Genomic DNA, 14,111 nt, shown 5'->3' with positions numbered 1-14,111 from the left:
GACTAGGCCCAATTGGAGAGAAACTGTCACTTGCAGACCTGAATGTTTTTAAGCAGAAGTAAAAAGGAACACAGCCTAGTTATATGTATAATTGGAACTGTACATACACATGTCTATCTCATTACACCTCAGGAACATTTTAAGGAACTTTCCCAAACAGCTCCTAAGACAATGTCCAGCATTTTGGAGTCTGAAAAAAGGTACTTGTGCATGGATTACTTCAAGAGTGGACCATGGTAGGAAACTGTCTATTAGAGTGCCACTTAATTCTCCAGCCCAACCTCAGATCAACACTATGGCTATCATTCATAAAGCATTTCCGCATGCGGAAATGCTTAAAACAGCTGACTTTACCGAACACTCAGCAAGTTCGGCATTCATAAAGCCTCTTTCCGCATGAAAAACTGACACTACCGAGCAGAGTGATAAATTACCGCCTTGTGCGGTGATTATCGGAACAAATGTAACAAAATGTAAATTCATAAAGAATACCGCAAGCGGTATGAGGACGGGAAATACTGCTCCCTCTGATGTGGCGATAACAATGTAAAGTGAATGGAGACACAGACCTCCCAGGCAGCTGCAGTAGAGCAGAACACGGAGAAATGTATCGACTCGGCAGCTTCCTGTGTCTCCGCAAGCCTACCGCCAGCCTAGTTCGGGAAATCTCCGCACTGCTATCGCACCTGAACACTTTTTTATGAATGCCCACCCAGAAGTCTAAAATACCGGCAGCGGCGTTTTCCCGCACTGATTCTCCTTACCGACAGCACTTTTATGAATGATACCCTATGTAACACTTTATGATGATCTAAAAAAGAATGTGTTTGCTTGAAACATTAGCAACAATGTATAACTAGGTTGCAGAGTTGTCAGTGGGCAAAAAGTGTCTTTTCTATGCGTGGTTCTATGCCAATTCTATAGACCTAGACTTGTGAGTTACTATACGGGTACTTTTTATTTTACAGGGGAAATCGAGCAGCGGCTCTACCTACCATGGGCTGATCTTCATTAGTGGTATAGGTGCACATGTGAAGAACACTGTTAGCAGCAAAAAAGACTTTCTTCCCCACACGTCAGATAATGCTCCGATCAAAGGCGCACTGAGGAAGGACAATAAACCCTGCAGAAGAGAAACAATCCACTAATCAGAGCAGTGATTTCACATTCTTCACTGAAGGAGACAGGTCTCTACCTGTAATCCTGACATGACCTCATGTTATAACTCATTAAACCAGTTTGCTGAACACACAATTAGGCAATATGTTTCAGGGACAAAAATCTAATAAAATAAACACTTGGAACAAAATAAATCTAAACTAAATGATTAAAACATCTGACTGCAACTTATTTTAGTGGTTTGTTTCTTGGATTAGAATTTAAAGCAAACCACCACTTGAGGCAGGGAACACACTTGACTTTCAGTTTTCCGCGTGCGTTTTTCTGCATACTTTTTCTGCACACCGAGTGCGTTTCCATGCAGGAAACCGCGCACGTTTTTTCACCGCAGCTGATGTAATTGATAGAGAAAATTTCCAAAATGTGCAGAGTCATCATGCAGAATGTCAGTTTTTTTTCTGTGTGCGAACAACACAGTAAGTGTGTACTAGCCCATTGATTAACATGAGTTCTCAGTTTTTCTGTGCAGAAACCGCGTACGAAAACAGTCAAGTGTGTTCCCTTTAAACTTCTTTCTTTCCAGTTTTGGACAGAACTGGGGAAGATAGGACACTCTGCAAGGTTTGCTGCTGTCTAGTTGGTGCTAGACAAAAAAATGGTTGAAATCTTTCTAATAGGGAATCAAATCATAACATTTCTGAAAATGGAGAATGGTCAAACTCTTAAATAGTCTCCCCAGAAATATATTTAAAGTGAACCTAAACTGAGAAGGATATGGATTTATCTTTTATAATAATGCCAGTTGCCTGACTCTCCTGCTGATCCTGTGTCTCTAAAGGCTCATACACACATCAGACCATAGTCTTTGGAAAATGAAAGATCACAGACCAATTTTACCCCCTTCCATGTAGTATGAGAGCCATACAGGGGTCGAGTGGGGCGTGGACGCGGGTGAACGGCGTCCACTCACTATTTCCGCAGCGTGGACGCTGTCCACCCTGGCGTGTGGAGTGGAGCAGCGTAGAGAAGAGGGAGAGCTGTGAGCAGCGGTGGAGAAGGGAGGGCCATCTCCCCCCCCTTCCCTCACCTTAGGGTGCTCTCCCTCCCTCGCTGTCCCATCCAGAAGTAACGTGCGAACAGCCGGCGGGACTCATCTCTCCTCGTTCTGGCGCCGGATCTGTGTGCCGCTGCTCTGGTCTGGACCTGACCAGACTTGCGGCAGTGGAGTGCTCGCGCTGGAACGAGGAGAGGCAAGTCCCGCCCACTGCTGGCTGCCCGCACGTTACTTCTGGAGGGGACAGCGAGGGAGGGAGAGCACCCTAAGGTGAGGGAAGGGGGGAGATGGCCCCCCTTCTCAAACGCTGCTCACAGCTCTCCCTCTTCTCTGCTCCCCTCCTGCTGGGGGGGGGGGGGGGGCACCTGACTACCTATTCTGGGGACATATACCCCTGCCTACATATATACTGGGCATATATACCCTTTGACTACATATACTAGGCACATATACCCCCTGACTACATATACTGGGCACATATACACCCTGACTACATATATACTGGGCACATATACCCCCTGACTACATATACTGGGCACATATACCCCCTGACTACATATACTGGGCACATATACCCCCTGACTACATATACTGGGCACATATACCCCTGGCTACATATACTGGACACCTATACCTCTGGCTACATATACTGGGGACTACTAAACCCCTGACTACATATACTGGGCACATATACCCCCTGACTACATATACTGGGCACATATACCCCCTGACTACATATACTGGGCACATATACACCCTGACTACATATATACTGGGCACATATACCCCCTGACTACATATACTGGGCACATATACCCCCTGACTACATATACTGGGCACATATACCCCCTGACTACATATACTGGGCACATATACCCCCTGACTACATATACTGGGCACATATACCCCCTGACTACATATACTGGGCACATATACCCCCTGACTACATATATACTGGGCACATATACCCCTGGCTATATATACTGGGGCACATATACCCCCTGACTACATATACTGGGCACATATACCCCTGGCTATATATACTGTGGCACATATACCGCTGCCTACACATACTGGGCACATATACCCCCTGACTACATATACCCCCTGACTACATATACTGGGCACATATACCCCCTGACTACATATACTGGGCACATATACCCCCTGACTACATATACTGGGCACATATACCCCCTGGCTATATATACTGGGCACATATACCCCCTGGCTATATATACTGGGCACATATACCCCCTGGCTATATATACTGGGCACATATACCCCCTGGCTATATATACTGGGCACATATACCCCTGCCTACATATATACTGGGCACATATACCCCCTGATTACATATATTGGGCACATACACCCCTTTACTACATATACTGGGCACATATACCTTCTGACTACATATACTGGGGCACATATAGCCCTGCCTACATATATACTGGGCACATATACCCCCTGACTACATATACTGGGGACACACACTCCTGGCTACACATACTGGGCACATATACCCCTGGCTACATATACTGGACACCTATACCTCTGGCTACATATACTGGGGACTACTAAACCCCTGACTACATATACTGGGCACATATACCCCTGGCTACATATACTAGACAACTATACCTCTGGCTACATATACTGGGGACTACTATACTCATGGCTACTTATACTGGGGACACCTATAGACCTGGCTACCTATGCTGGGGGTACCTATTTTGGGAGAACTGCTGTCAGATTATCTGCATTTTTGTGGAACTGCTGTTATGTAATTTGGGGAACAGCTGCCAGATTATGTGTATGTTAGGGGAACGGCTGCTGCCAGATTACGTGTATTTTGGGGAACTGCTGCCAGATTGTGTATGTTTGGGGGACCACTACTGCCAGATTATGTCTTTTGGGTGTTACTTGTATTTTGGGTGATCCGCTGCCAGGTTTAGCGTATTTTGGGGAACTGCTTCCAAATTATGTGTATGGTGGGGAACTGCTGCTGCCACATTGTCTATTTTGGGGGAGCCACTTCCATATTATCTGTATTTTGGAGGAACTTCTACCAGATTATGTGTCTTTTTGGTGAAATGCTGTCAGATTACATCTATTTTGGGGGGCTACACTACACTACGGCAGAGCTCAAACTTCCTCGGCAGACCTTTTACATCACTGCTAAGGTCATGTATATTTGGCCCCACCCATGACAACGCCCACGTTTTGCTTGACCATGCCCACATTGTGCTTGACCACGCCTATTTTTTGGCGCTACGCGCGGCGCAGGGGTTTTCCAAGTTAGTCCACTCACCTTTCCCAGGACTAGACCCCTGGAGCCATACCTACACAGTCTATTCTGTGGAGCGGAACTCCCCATCAGACAGAAATCTTTGCAAGATGCTGCACACAAAGATGCTGTACACATTCAAAAGATCAGTATCTGCAAAAGATCTGTTCCTGCCAAAGATCCGTTCCTGCAAAATGCATTCATAGTCTATGATATCTGCAGATCATCATACACACCTAGTTTAACAGACATTCATCTGCAGATCAGATCCACCAGGATGGATTTTCAGATCTGCAGATGATTGTCTGATCTGCAGATGAATGTCAGTTAAACAAGGTGTGTATGATGATCTGCAGATCTCATAGACTGTGAATGCAATTTGCAGGAACGGATCTTTGGCAGGAACAGATCTTTTGCAGATACTGATCTTTTGTGTCTGTACAGCATCTGTGTGTGCAGCATCTAGCAAAGATTTTTTCTGATGAGGAGTTCAGCTCAATAGAATAGACAGTGTAGGTATGGCTCTCATACTACATGAAGGGTGGTAAGATTGGTCTGTGATCTTTCAGTTTCCAAAGACTATAGTCTGATGTGTGTATGAGCCTTGATACTTTTAGCCATAGCCCCTCAACAAGCATGCAGATCAGGTGCTCTGACTGAAGTCAGACTGGATTAGCTGCATGCTTGTTTCAGGTGTGTGACTCAGCCATTACTTCAGCCAAAGAGAACAGGACTGCCAGGCAACTGGTATTGTTTAAAAGGAAACATCTATATCCCTCTCACTTTAGATGCACATTAAAGTGAATGTCCAGGCTCGCCGGGAAAAAAAAGCCACTGTGTCCCTCGCCATAGCTCCGCTCTCAGCTGCTGGCTCCCGGTCCCCTCCGTTTCAGAGACTGACCTCGCAAGGTCATCCTCTACTGCGCCTGCGTGAGTGCCGCTGTCAGTGAAGTCCACGTTGTCTGTAGTGTGCTGCGCAGGTGCAGAAGTTCTGCGGAGTGTACTGTGTGGTACAATCTGAAAAACGTGAACTTTGACAGCAGCGCTATTGCAGGCCCAATAGAGGATGACCTCACAAGATAGGCCAGCGGCGGATGGGAACCGGGAGCCAGCAGCTGAGAGCGGAGCTGAGGTTTGGGACATAGTGGCTGCCAGGAGCAGGTGGAAGCTCCGGGTAAGCAGATTTTTTTTTCGCAAGCCTGGACATTCCCTTTAAGCTGGGGTGAGTTGAACATGTATCTAGGTGGTCAAAAAGTAGAAGGCAGTTTCACATGCAACAGATTTGCTGGGTCTGATGATGTGTCTTCTACATAGATCAATGTAAGGATTTCACATTGCTGGACTAATCATAAAGCTTACCTTTACTCCTTGGATGAGCCCATTCATAAGGAAGGTGTGCTTAGGGAATGTCTCATGTAAAACCTGCATAAGTGATAAACAAAGTGTTTTACAATACTGAACACCAGTATACACAGTGATACAGGAAATGGCTGTGACGCTTCCTGTTAGGTGCATGTTTTGACAACACCAAACTCATTGTTTGGAAAGTATTATAGTCACAACTAAGCTAAAGATTGCATACAATTCAGGTGACATGGAACACTTAAGCTGGGTAATGTTTTGTGAGAAAGACTGTACCAACAATAAATATATTTTTATACATCAAGCACACATAAATCCAGGAAAATGAAGCTGGAATTTAGATAAGAAGCTTGTAGAGAATTGTTAGTTGCCAGATCCACTGACAACAAAGCTTGACATTTAGATGACAGCAGTGATGGCTGCATGTCCCCTTGGGAATTTGCTCAACCCTAATAAAATGTTGGAGAATCACAATGTCTGTTTGCATTATAGGTCAGCTGGATGTGGCAATAGTGAGTAGGGAAGGTCAAGGAAATGCAAATAGTTCTGAGTTTATGCAGGGTTGTGCATTTTTTTTATGAAAAATGAATGCAGCTTGAAAATGAACCAATCAAATCCCGCAAAAGTGGAATTTGACTGATTCATTTTCAACCTGCATAAATTTGCATACAAACCTTTCATAAATCTGCATCTACAGTTAATTGCCTCAATTACCATTGAAATTAGTGACAACAACTACTCTGGCTTTATTCTTACAGCAGAGATGTTATATGAAAAAGATACCAGAGTACACAGATATACAGTTACAATCAGATAAGTATGTATATCCAATTTTAAAAATACTGTAAGTCCTTTACTGGAGCAGCACAAGTAACTGTTATTTCATATTTGAGGATTAAGCAATGCTATTACTGTATATAAAAGTTATTTATGACATATCTGAGAAATAAAAAATGTCATTTTCTCCTAATTACAGTTTAAATTTATTAGGAGTCTGCTTTTTTTCCCTCCTTACTAAAATCGGTGCCTCTACAGTGCAGGGCTGTGTACTGGGCCTTTCTTCCCTCCGAACTGTCTGATAGTTACTCTATCTAAACTACACTAATCTCTGCAGCCCCCATCAGTTACACTACACTAATCCCTGCTGCCCTACCAACTAAGCTACACAGCAATGCACTAACCCCACACTAATCTACATTAACACTTCAATACTACAACTGATCCTGCCACTATAAACACAATCCTCTTCACCAGTAGCTGCCGATCACTGCAGCTGCCGCCGCTACTATACGCCTCCATGTCCTCCACATTTCCTGCTCATTGGAAGTATGGAGGAGGCCATGAGGAACGGAGGACGCGGAGGCGTATAGCGACTGCAGTGATCGGCAGCTACAGGAGAAGAGGATTGTGTTTACAGTGGCTGGAATGGGAAAGCGCTTCCCTGCACACAAGCTCCAAATACCCTAAAACAGTCAAAGAGAAATTTGAAATGAGCAAAAATGAATTAAAAGAAAAAAAATCAAAGGAAACTAATACAGAAACATAAAAGTGATCTGCACGACACCCCAGGGCTGTGGAGTCAGAGTAATTTTGGGTACCCGGAGTTGGAGTCAGAGATTTCATAAACTGGGCAGTTAGAGTTGGGAGTTGGATGATTTTTGTACAAAATCCACAGCCCTGGTAAGTATAAGTCTAAGGAGTCGGAGCCATTTTGGGTACCTGGAGTCGAGTCGGTGGTTTCATAAACTGAGGAGTCGAAGTCGGAAGATTCTTGTACCAACTCCACAGCCCTGCGACACCCTACCATTAAAATCCACCAACCTCTGCTTACATACTGTATTATGAATGAAAACAACTTACCACCAGTGTTGGAGCAGTAAGCAGACCCCAGGCGAAAAACTCAAGGAAGATCACAATGACCGCATGATATACGCTGGGAGAACCAAACCCCTGAGGCTGCAAGAAAAGCAAATTGACATTTGCAGAATGACAATTGACATTTTTCTCATTCAGTGGGTTAACAAGTAAAGTGTCAACTACTAATGCAAAAAAATTTCTTTAAAAGAAACAATGCTGAAAATGTATATCTACGTTCCACAACACTTTGTAAACTGTTATTTAAAACTTCTACTTTGTTTCAATTTGCAACCAGGCATGAAGGAATTATGTAATTGCACTTATTTGCAAGCCTGGAATCTGTACACTTTGTGGGGCATGGACTATCTAGAAACTTCCCACCTTGCCAAATGTAGCTGTACAAACTAGGAGCGTGTTACTCTTTTTACACACTTGGACAAATCCACTGGCTGGCAATAAACTTGAGCACTCCTGTATCAGTCTCTGTACTCAAACCTGGGGTATTATAGTGCTTTTATTTTTATTCTTCAGTATCATCACAGTTATTAAAATGTGCTCGAAATCTGTTCAGTGCCGATCAATACATGTGATTGATTTCGGAGAGTTTAAAGCGGAACTGTATATCCGCTGAACATAAACTGTTTCACTTACCTGGGATTTTCCCCAAGCCTCCAGCAGCCATCCTGTACGATCCTCCATTCTCCCGCCATGGCCAAGATTCATTACAGCCAACTTGTACGTTGACGGCAACTGCACCTGCGCGCCTCGGGCTACACAAAGCTTTCTTCGCATTCTAGCCCGCAATAGCGTCCTGCGCTAATAGTAGGACGCTATTACGGGCTGGAACGAGAAGAAAGCTTTGCGTAGCCCGGGGCGTGCAGGTGCAGTTGCTGACGACTTACAAGTCGGCGGTAGCGAAACTTAGCCACGGCGAGAGAACAGAGGATTGCGTAGGACCTGCGCGGGACAGGACGGTTGCTGGGAGCTTGGGGAAGCCCAGGTAAGTGAAACTGTTTGTGTTCAGAGGGTTTACAGTTTCACTTTAAAGGTGGCCACACAGCATACTTTTTTTTTCTAATTCTTTTCAATGTGAGAATTACATTCAATGTTTCTGATTAATTGTATCATTTGAAAAATCTGACCAATATATCACACGTGAAGGGTTTACCCAAATATGAAAAATAAAAAGAATTGAAAACTCAGAAAAAAAAATTGCATGGATCTATAAATAAAGAAATTGGCCATCTATCCTAAACCATTCAATTTTCACAAAAGTTTATCGGAAAACTCCACCACTCCCAATCAACAAAGATACACAGTGCTGGACTGCTAGAATGTCTTCCCTGCTCACAAGGAAAACAGCTTACGGTTCATTTATTTACAGATCCAGCTTGTAATTTTGCACTCACCGAACCACCATCTTTGATGATGATCTTTTTGGCAAGCAGTACACTGCGGTTCACCCTCTTCTTCTTCTTCCCCTGAGTCATCTTCACTGAGGTCCTTCCAACATTTGCCTATAAAAACAGGACCTTCATCATGTTATTTTCAAAGGCGCACATTATAGCGATTCTGTAATCCAGCAATGCAGACAAATCAGTTTCCAATTCAACATAAACCAGAGGTCATAGATGCTAGTGTAAATACTGCTATACAGTTAGGTCCACAAATATTTGGAGAGAGGACGTTCTCTTCTAATTATGGTTCTGTACATAACCACTAGGAATGTTAAATGAAAAAAACTCAGATGCAGTTGAAGTGCAGACTGCAGACTGCAGACTGCAGACTTTAATTCAGTGGGGTGAATAAAAGCGTGAAAACGCTTTTTTTTTTTTTAACACACAATCCTATCATTTCATGGGGTCTAAAGTAATTGAACAAATTAAATAACTGACATAAAATGTTCATTTTTAATTTTTTAATACTTGGTTGAAAACCCTTTGCTCGCTATGAGTCATTTTACCATCCCTTCTGCCCTGCCCACAATCTGAAATTTTCCATCCAGACCAATAGTTACTCTTGATTGATTTTCTGTGAAGATCAAACAAATTCTGATTGATCTGATATGTTGTGCAATACATTCCGGTGCAACAGAATGTGCAAGGAATCTAAAGAGAAAATTAATATGTGTATGACCAGCTTTACCCGAAGGAAACTAAGGCATACATTTTACAGTCACAATCAAAAGGATTCAAGAAACTTAAAGCCAAGGTCACAATGTGACATGCACACAGCAGATGCAGAAATGGAGCTGTACTCCATCTACTCAGCATGCAGTGGCATTGGAGTCGTTCACATACCAGCCGCTTTTGATCTGCTTTGTTCTTGTCACAACCCATCTCCTGTACCCCCCTCTGCCACTCACCCCAAAAATGATCCGAGCCTGGCAGAACAATGGGGCTCCCTGTTAGATTGTAATAAGCAACTGGAGTGCTACTTCGCAACAGGGAGAATTCACATTGGTCCACCACAAATCAATGAGAATTTTCACTATTGAAGCAAATTGTTGTTTACAAACCAATGGGGTGCCCTACTGATTTTGCTGGGCTCCGATCTGCTTCAGCCCGAACAATGGGTGTCCGCAGTGGCGCAGCCACACCTACAGGACAGGGGACAAGCCTAGTAGGAACGGACACTGTCTGTTCCTGTATGCTTCCATTTTGTCCGGCTTGCAGCGTGATCGCGATACGGTTGAAGAAAAAGTGTGAGGCGTTTGTTTTCTGACTAACAGTGACAGGGGGTCTGCTTCAGGCCGGTTTCACACTGCAAACTATTGGCAGTGTGCGGCAGGCGCGCCGCATTGTCAGATACAGGCCTTCAGGGACCACCGCATTAGTGCGTGATGTTCTCTGTCTGGCCTCCGCCAAGCAGGAAGTGACAAGCGCTTGAGGTCACTTCCTACTTCGAGGTATGCGAAAGTGCATTGAAATGTATTGTAAAAATATACTTCCCCCGCATGCACGCCGCGACTTCTTAAAAAATCCTGCATCGCCATAGACTGACATGACTTCTGGGCCAACCCAGATCCCGCGCAGTAATGTAGTTCTGCGGTAGCATTAGATTAGAGACTTCCGGTGCAGCGTACCACAACGTGGGACGTATAAACTTCCCCATAGGGTTTCATTAGGCTGCAGTAGCAATCCGGCAATTTGATGCACCGTCCCAATGTGAAGGGGCCCTAAAGCTGGAGCAAACTGGTTCTTTAGCTCTTGCTCCAAATTGCTACTTTTAAAGGTTTAGCAGGCATCACGTGTTAAACTCTTCCACATACAGTGACAATTCTGCAAAGCCATAAACCGTTTGCTGCAATATAATTACATATATGTTATTTTATGCTACAATGTGTGCAGGGCAGTCTATGTAGTGACTTTCTACTTATTATAGAAAAGAGTTCCAAATAAGATTGTAGACTGAATACACAAGGATTTACATTATCTTTAGTTAATATCCTGTGTAGAATTACTTTACAGGAAATACTTATGTCTCCCTTTTTTGAACAACCAGCAAGCTCATGGTGAACCAGAACGCATTGGAGTGTGTAAGGGACTACAATGGTCCTAAAAACACCCCTTACTAAAATGCTAAGAAAAACAAAAGTTTGATTTTTTTAAGAATTTGCGATAATTCAAGTTGGAGTGAGCTTGAGATGTCTTCCCAGTGCATCACTGCTGAATATATGCAAATTAAGGGTAACAATGGTTAATTTGCATATATTCAGCAGTGTTGCACTGGGAGACATCTCAAGCTCACTCCAACCTGAATTATCGCAAATTCTTTCTGTTTTAAGAAAGAAAACTTGTTTTTTTTTTTAAACAAAGCAGTGATAAAAAAAAAGTGACTGTTGCATCTCTTCCTATTCCATATCCACGAAGCAGTACAAGCAGCCAAGTCAAGCATGCATTAATGCCAAAGGCTGTTGCGGACACACCCTTATGCTGGATACACACGTTGAGATTTCCCGTTCAATTCCCGGGATCGAACCGATTATTTCCAACATGCTCGATTCGCATTTCGATAGTTTCTGCCGTCGATTTGGCATACTTAACATGCAAATCGACGGCAGAAACGATCGAAATCTGAATCGAGCATGTTGGAAATCGATTAAATCCGTTCGATCCCGGGAATCGAACGGGAAATCTCAACGTGTGTATCCAGCATTACACATACAGGAGCTCAGCCACAAGAGAAGCAATGGAGGGCTAGAGGATCTGAGAAATCTTTGGACCATCCAAAGGCTTCCCTCTACGGAGGCAACACGCATCCACATTTTAACCTCTCTCATCACAGGTTTGATTTAAGATGAAACAGTGGCAAGCAAATCAAAGACACTTGCTGCTGACATTACCGTATCAAGAGACAAAGAGCCAATCAAAACAGATCTCCAGTTACAGGAAATAGACTGTACAGCTGTCTTTATGACCAGGTTGAAGGCTAATAGTAAAGCAACGGTTTTCAGACTATTGTGGGATCTAATTAAAAGTACCAACAAGTCCTATTGGTTTAGTTTTCAGACACCAGACCACAGCTTTTGTAGCACCTGAAAAGCAAGTCAGGAAAACACTCTTCTTATCCTCCTCCCGTCTCTAGGTCTACCTAGATATAATGTTCTTTTGTTGGATAGCATACTGGTAAGGCTGTTGCTTTTTGATTTGAGCCCTTTGACAAGGGTTTGAATCGTGGCTAAAGCCAGTATGTAAAACAGTAAGGAGTCTTTGGGAAAGGCTCCCTAATGAACCTGGTCGCCCATGGAGCATGTCTTAAGTGACTGCAGCTCTGGCGCTTAGAGTCCACCAGGAAAAAAAGCACAATATAATGTTCAAATACAACCCCTTAAGCAGAGGGATGGGCTTAAGATGACTACTTCCCCACCCCTTACCAAACATGGAAAGCCTAAGGACCCATTTCCACTGCATGCGAATTTGCTCTGCGTAAATACAGACGAGAAAACTCATGCATTTTAACAAGTCTGCATTAAAAATGCATGTCTGCAACAGTACTTCATCTGCATTTGGAAATGGGCACCTAAAAGAGACTAACAGCAAGGAGTTTTGAATCAGGATGATACCATTTATTGGCTAACTTAGAGATGGATAAACAGTGAGCTTTCGGCTTATAAAAAGCCTTCGTCCGACTGGTTCCTGACCAGAACTGAAAAACGCAGCTTATATACACTGACATACAGGGGTGAAACATTCTTTAGCAAACATAAATGTAATTAAATGCCTCAACTGTTGCTGAAGAGGCTTTCCCAGGCATCCTGGCTAAATTGATAAGATCAATATTAACATGACATGAAGCAGACTCTGGTGATGGGGAGACATCGTAAATTCCGAGTTCAAATTGTAACTGGGCTGGTTACATGCACCATTAATTCTAAGCTTAAGAGAATTGTGGCATTTAAAGCCAGCACATGAAAGCAAATAAAATGAATAGTGACAGTGAACACCATCTTACACAGCATATGGCACAAAAATGAATGAAGAGATAGAAAAATTAAAAGAATTGTGGCATTTAAAACCCATCGTACCAGCACAAGAAGTTAGAGTCCTTGTTTAAACCATCTTCTACAGTTTTGAACCAATGTATAAACTTTGTTTCTTGTGTTAGTCTCATATTTCCCGATTTGAAGCCACCCATTAATACAGTGACGCGAACATCGCTTAAACTGTGTCCAGGTAAACAAAAGTGTGTTGGTATCGGGAGATCAGTATATTTTGTAATATCCTTTTTTTCTGCTGTTAATAGTGGATCTGTGGTGTGTCATGCGATCACACAGTGGTTGACTTGTTTCTCCCACATGATCATGTACACCACATTAGATGAGTCGCAGGAAAAGGTGCCTTGTACTTTGTATTCCTATTGTGTACCTGGTATTAGTATCCTGTCAGTGGAATGGATGCGTTTACAGGTCCCACACACATTCTGTTCTGGCCTATTTAAGGCACTCCTCACTATCATCTGCTTAAGATTGGGTGGCTGTCGGAACGCTAGGAGGGGAGGTTCAGGGAATATCTTTTTCAGTCTCTAATCCTTGTGTAGAACAGGATGAAGTTCTTTTGCAATCTTAAAGAGAATCTGTATTGTTAAAAATCGCACAAAAGTAAACATACCAGTGCGTTAGGGGACATCTCCTATTAACCTCTGTCACAATTTCGCCGCTCCCCGCCGCATTAAAAGTGGTTAAAAACAGTTTTTGGCCACCAAAACAGGAAGTATGTTGATGTACAGTATGTCCACACATAGAAAATACATCCATACACAATCAGGCTGTATACAGCCTTCCTTTTGAATCTCAAGAGATCATTTGTGTGTTTCTTTCCCCCTGCATCTCTCATGCACTGAAGTTTCAGGCTGCTCTTTTCTTCCTGCAAACTGCTTTGCCCTTGTCTGTAATTCCTCACTATGTGAAAGCCCAGCAAGCTCAGAGGA

At 43.3% G+C, this 14,111-nt stretch overlaps 1 protein-coding gene across 1 annotated transcript in view; it reads right to left on the bottom strand.

The window, feature by feature from the left end:
* MFSD14A (major facilitator superfamily domain containing 14A) overlaps window positions 1-14,111 on the bottom strand; it is a 68,161-nt gene that overhangs the window by 28,975 nt on the left and 25,075 nt on the right. Inside the window, exons 2-5 of the mRNA XM_068239983.1 lie at window positions 9,092-9,199; window positions 7,686-7,781; window positions 5,823-5,885; window positions 996-1,123 (exon numbers count right to left, since the gene is read on the bottom strand). Coding sequence (XP_068096084.1) covers window positions 996-1,123; window positions 5,823-5,885; window positions 7,686-7,781; window positions 9,092-9,199 — 395 coding nt within the window. The remainder of the gene's footprint in view (window positions 1-995; window positions 1,124-5,822; window positions 5,886-7,685; window positions 7,782-9,091; window positions 9,200-14,111) is intronic.

This window comes from Hyperolius riggenbachi, chromosome 6, assembly GCF_040937935.1.
Source record: "Hyperolius riggenbachi isolate aHypRig1 chromosome 6, aHypRig1.pri, whole genome shotgun sequence".
Lineage (NCBI taxonomy): Eukaryota > Metazoa > Chordata > Amphibia > Anura > Hyperoliidae > Hyperolius > Hyperolius riggenbachi.
The sequence above is the reverse complement of the archived record's forward strand: the minus strand, read 5'-3'. Positions and strand labels throughout refer to the sequence as shown.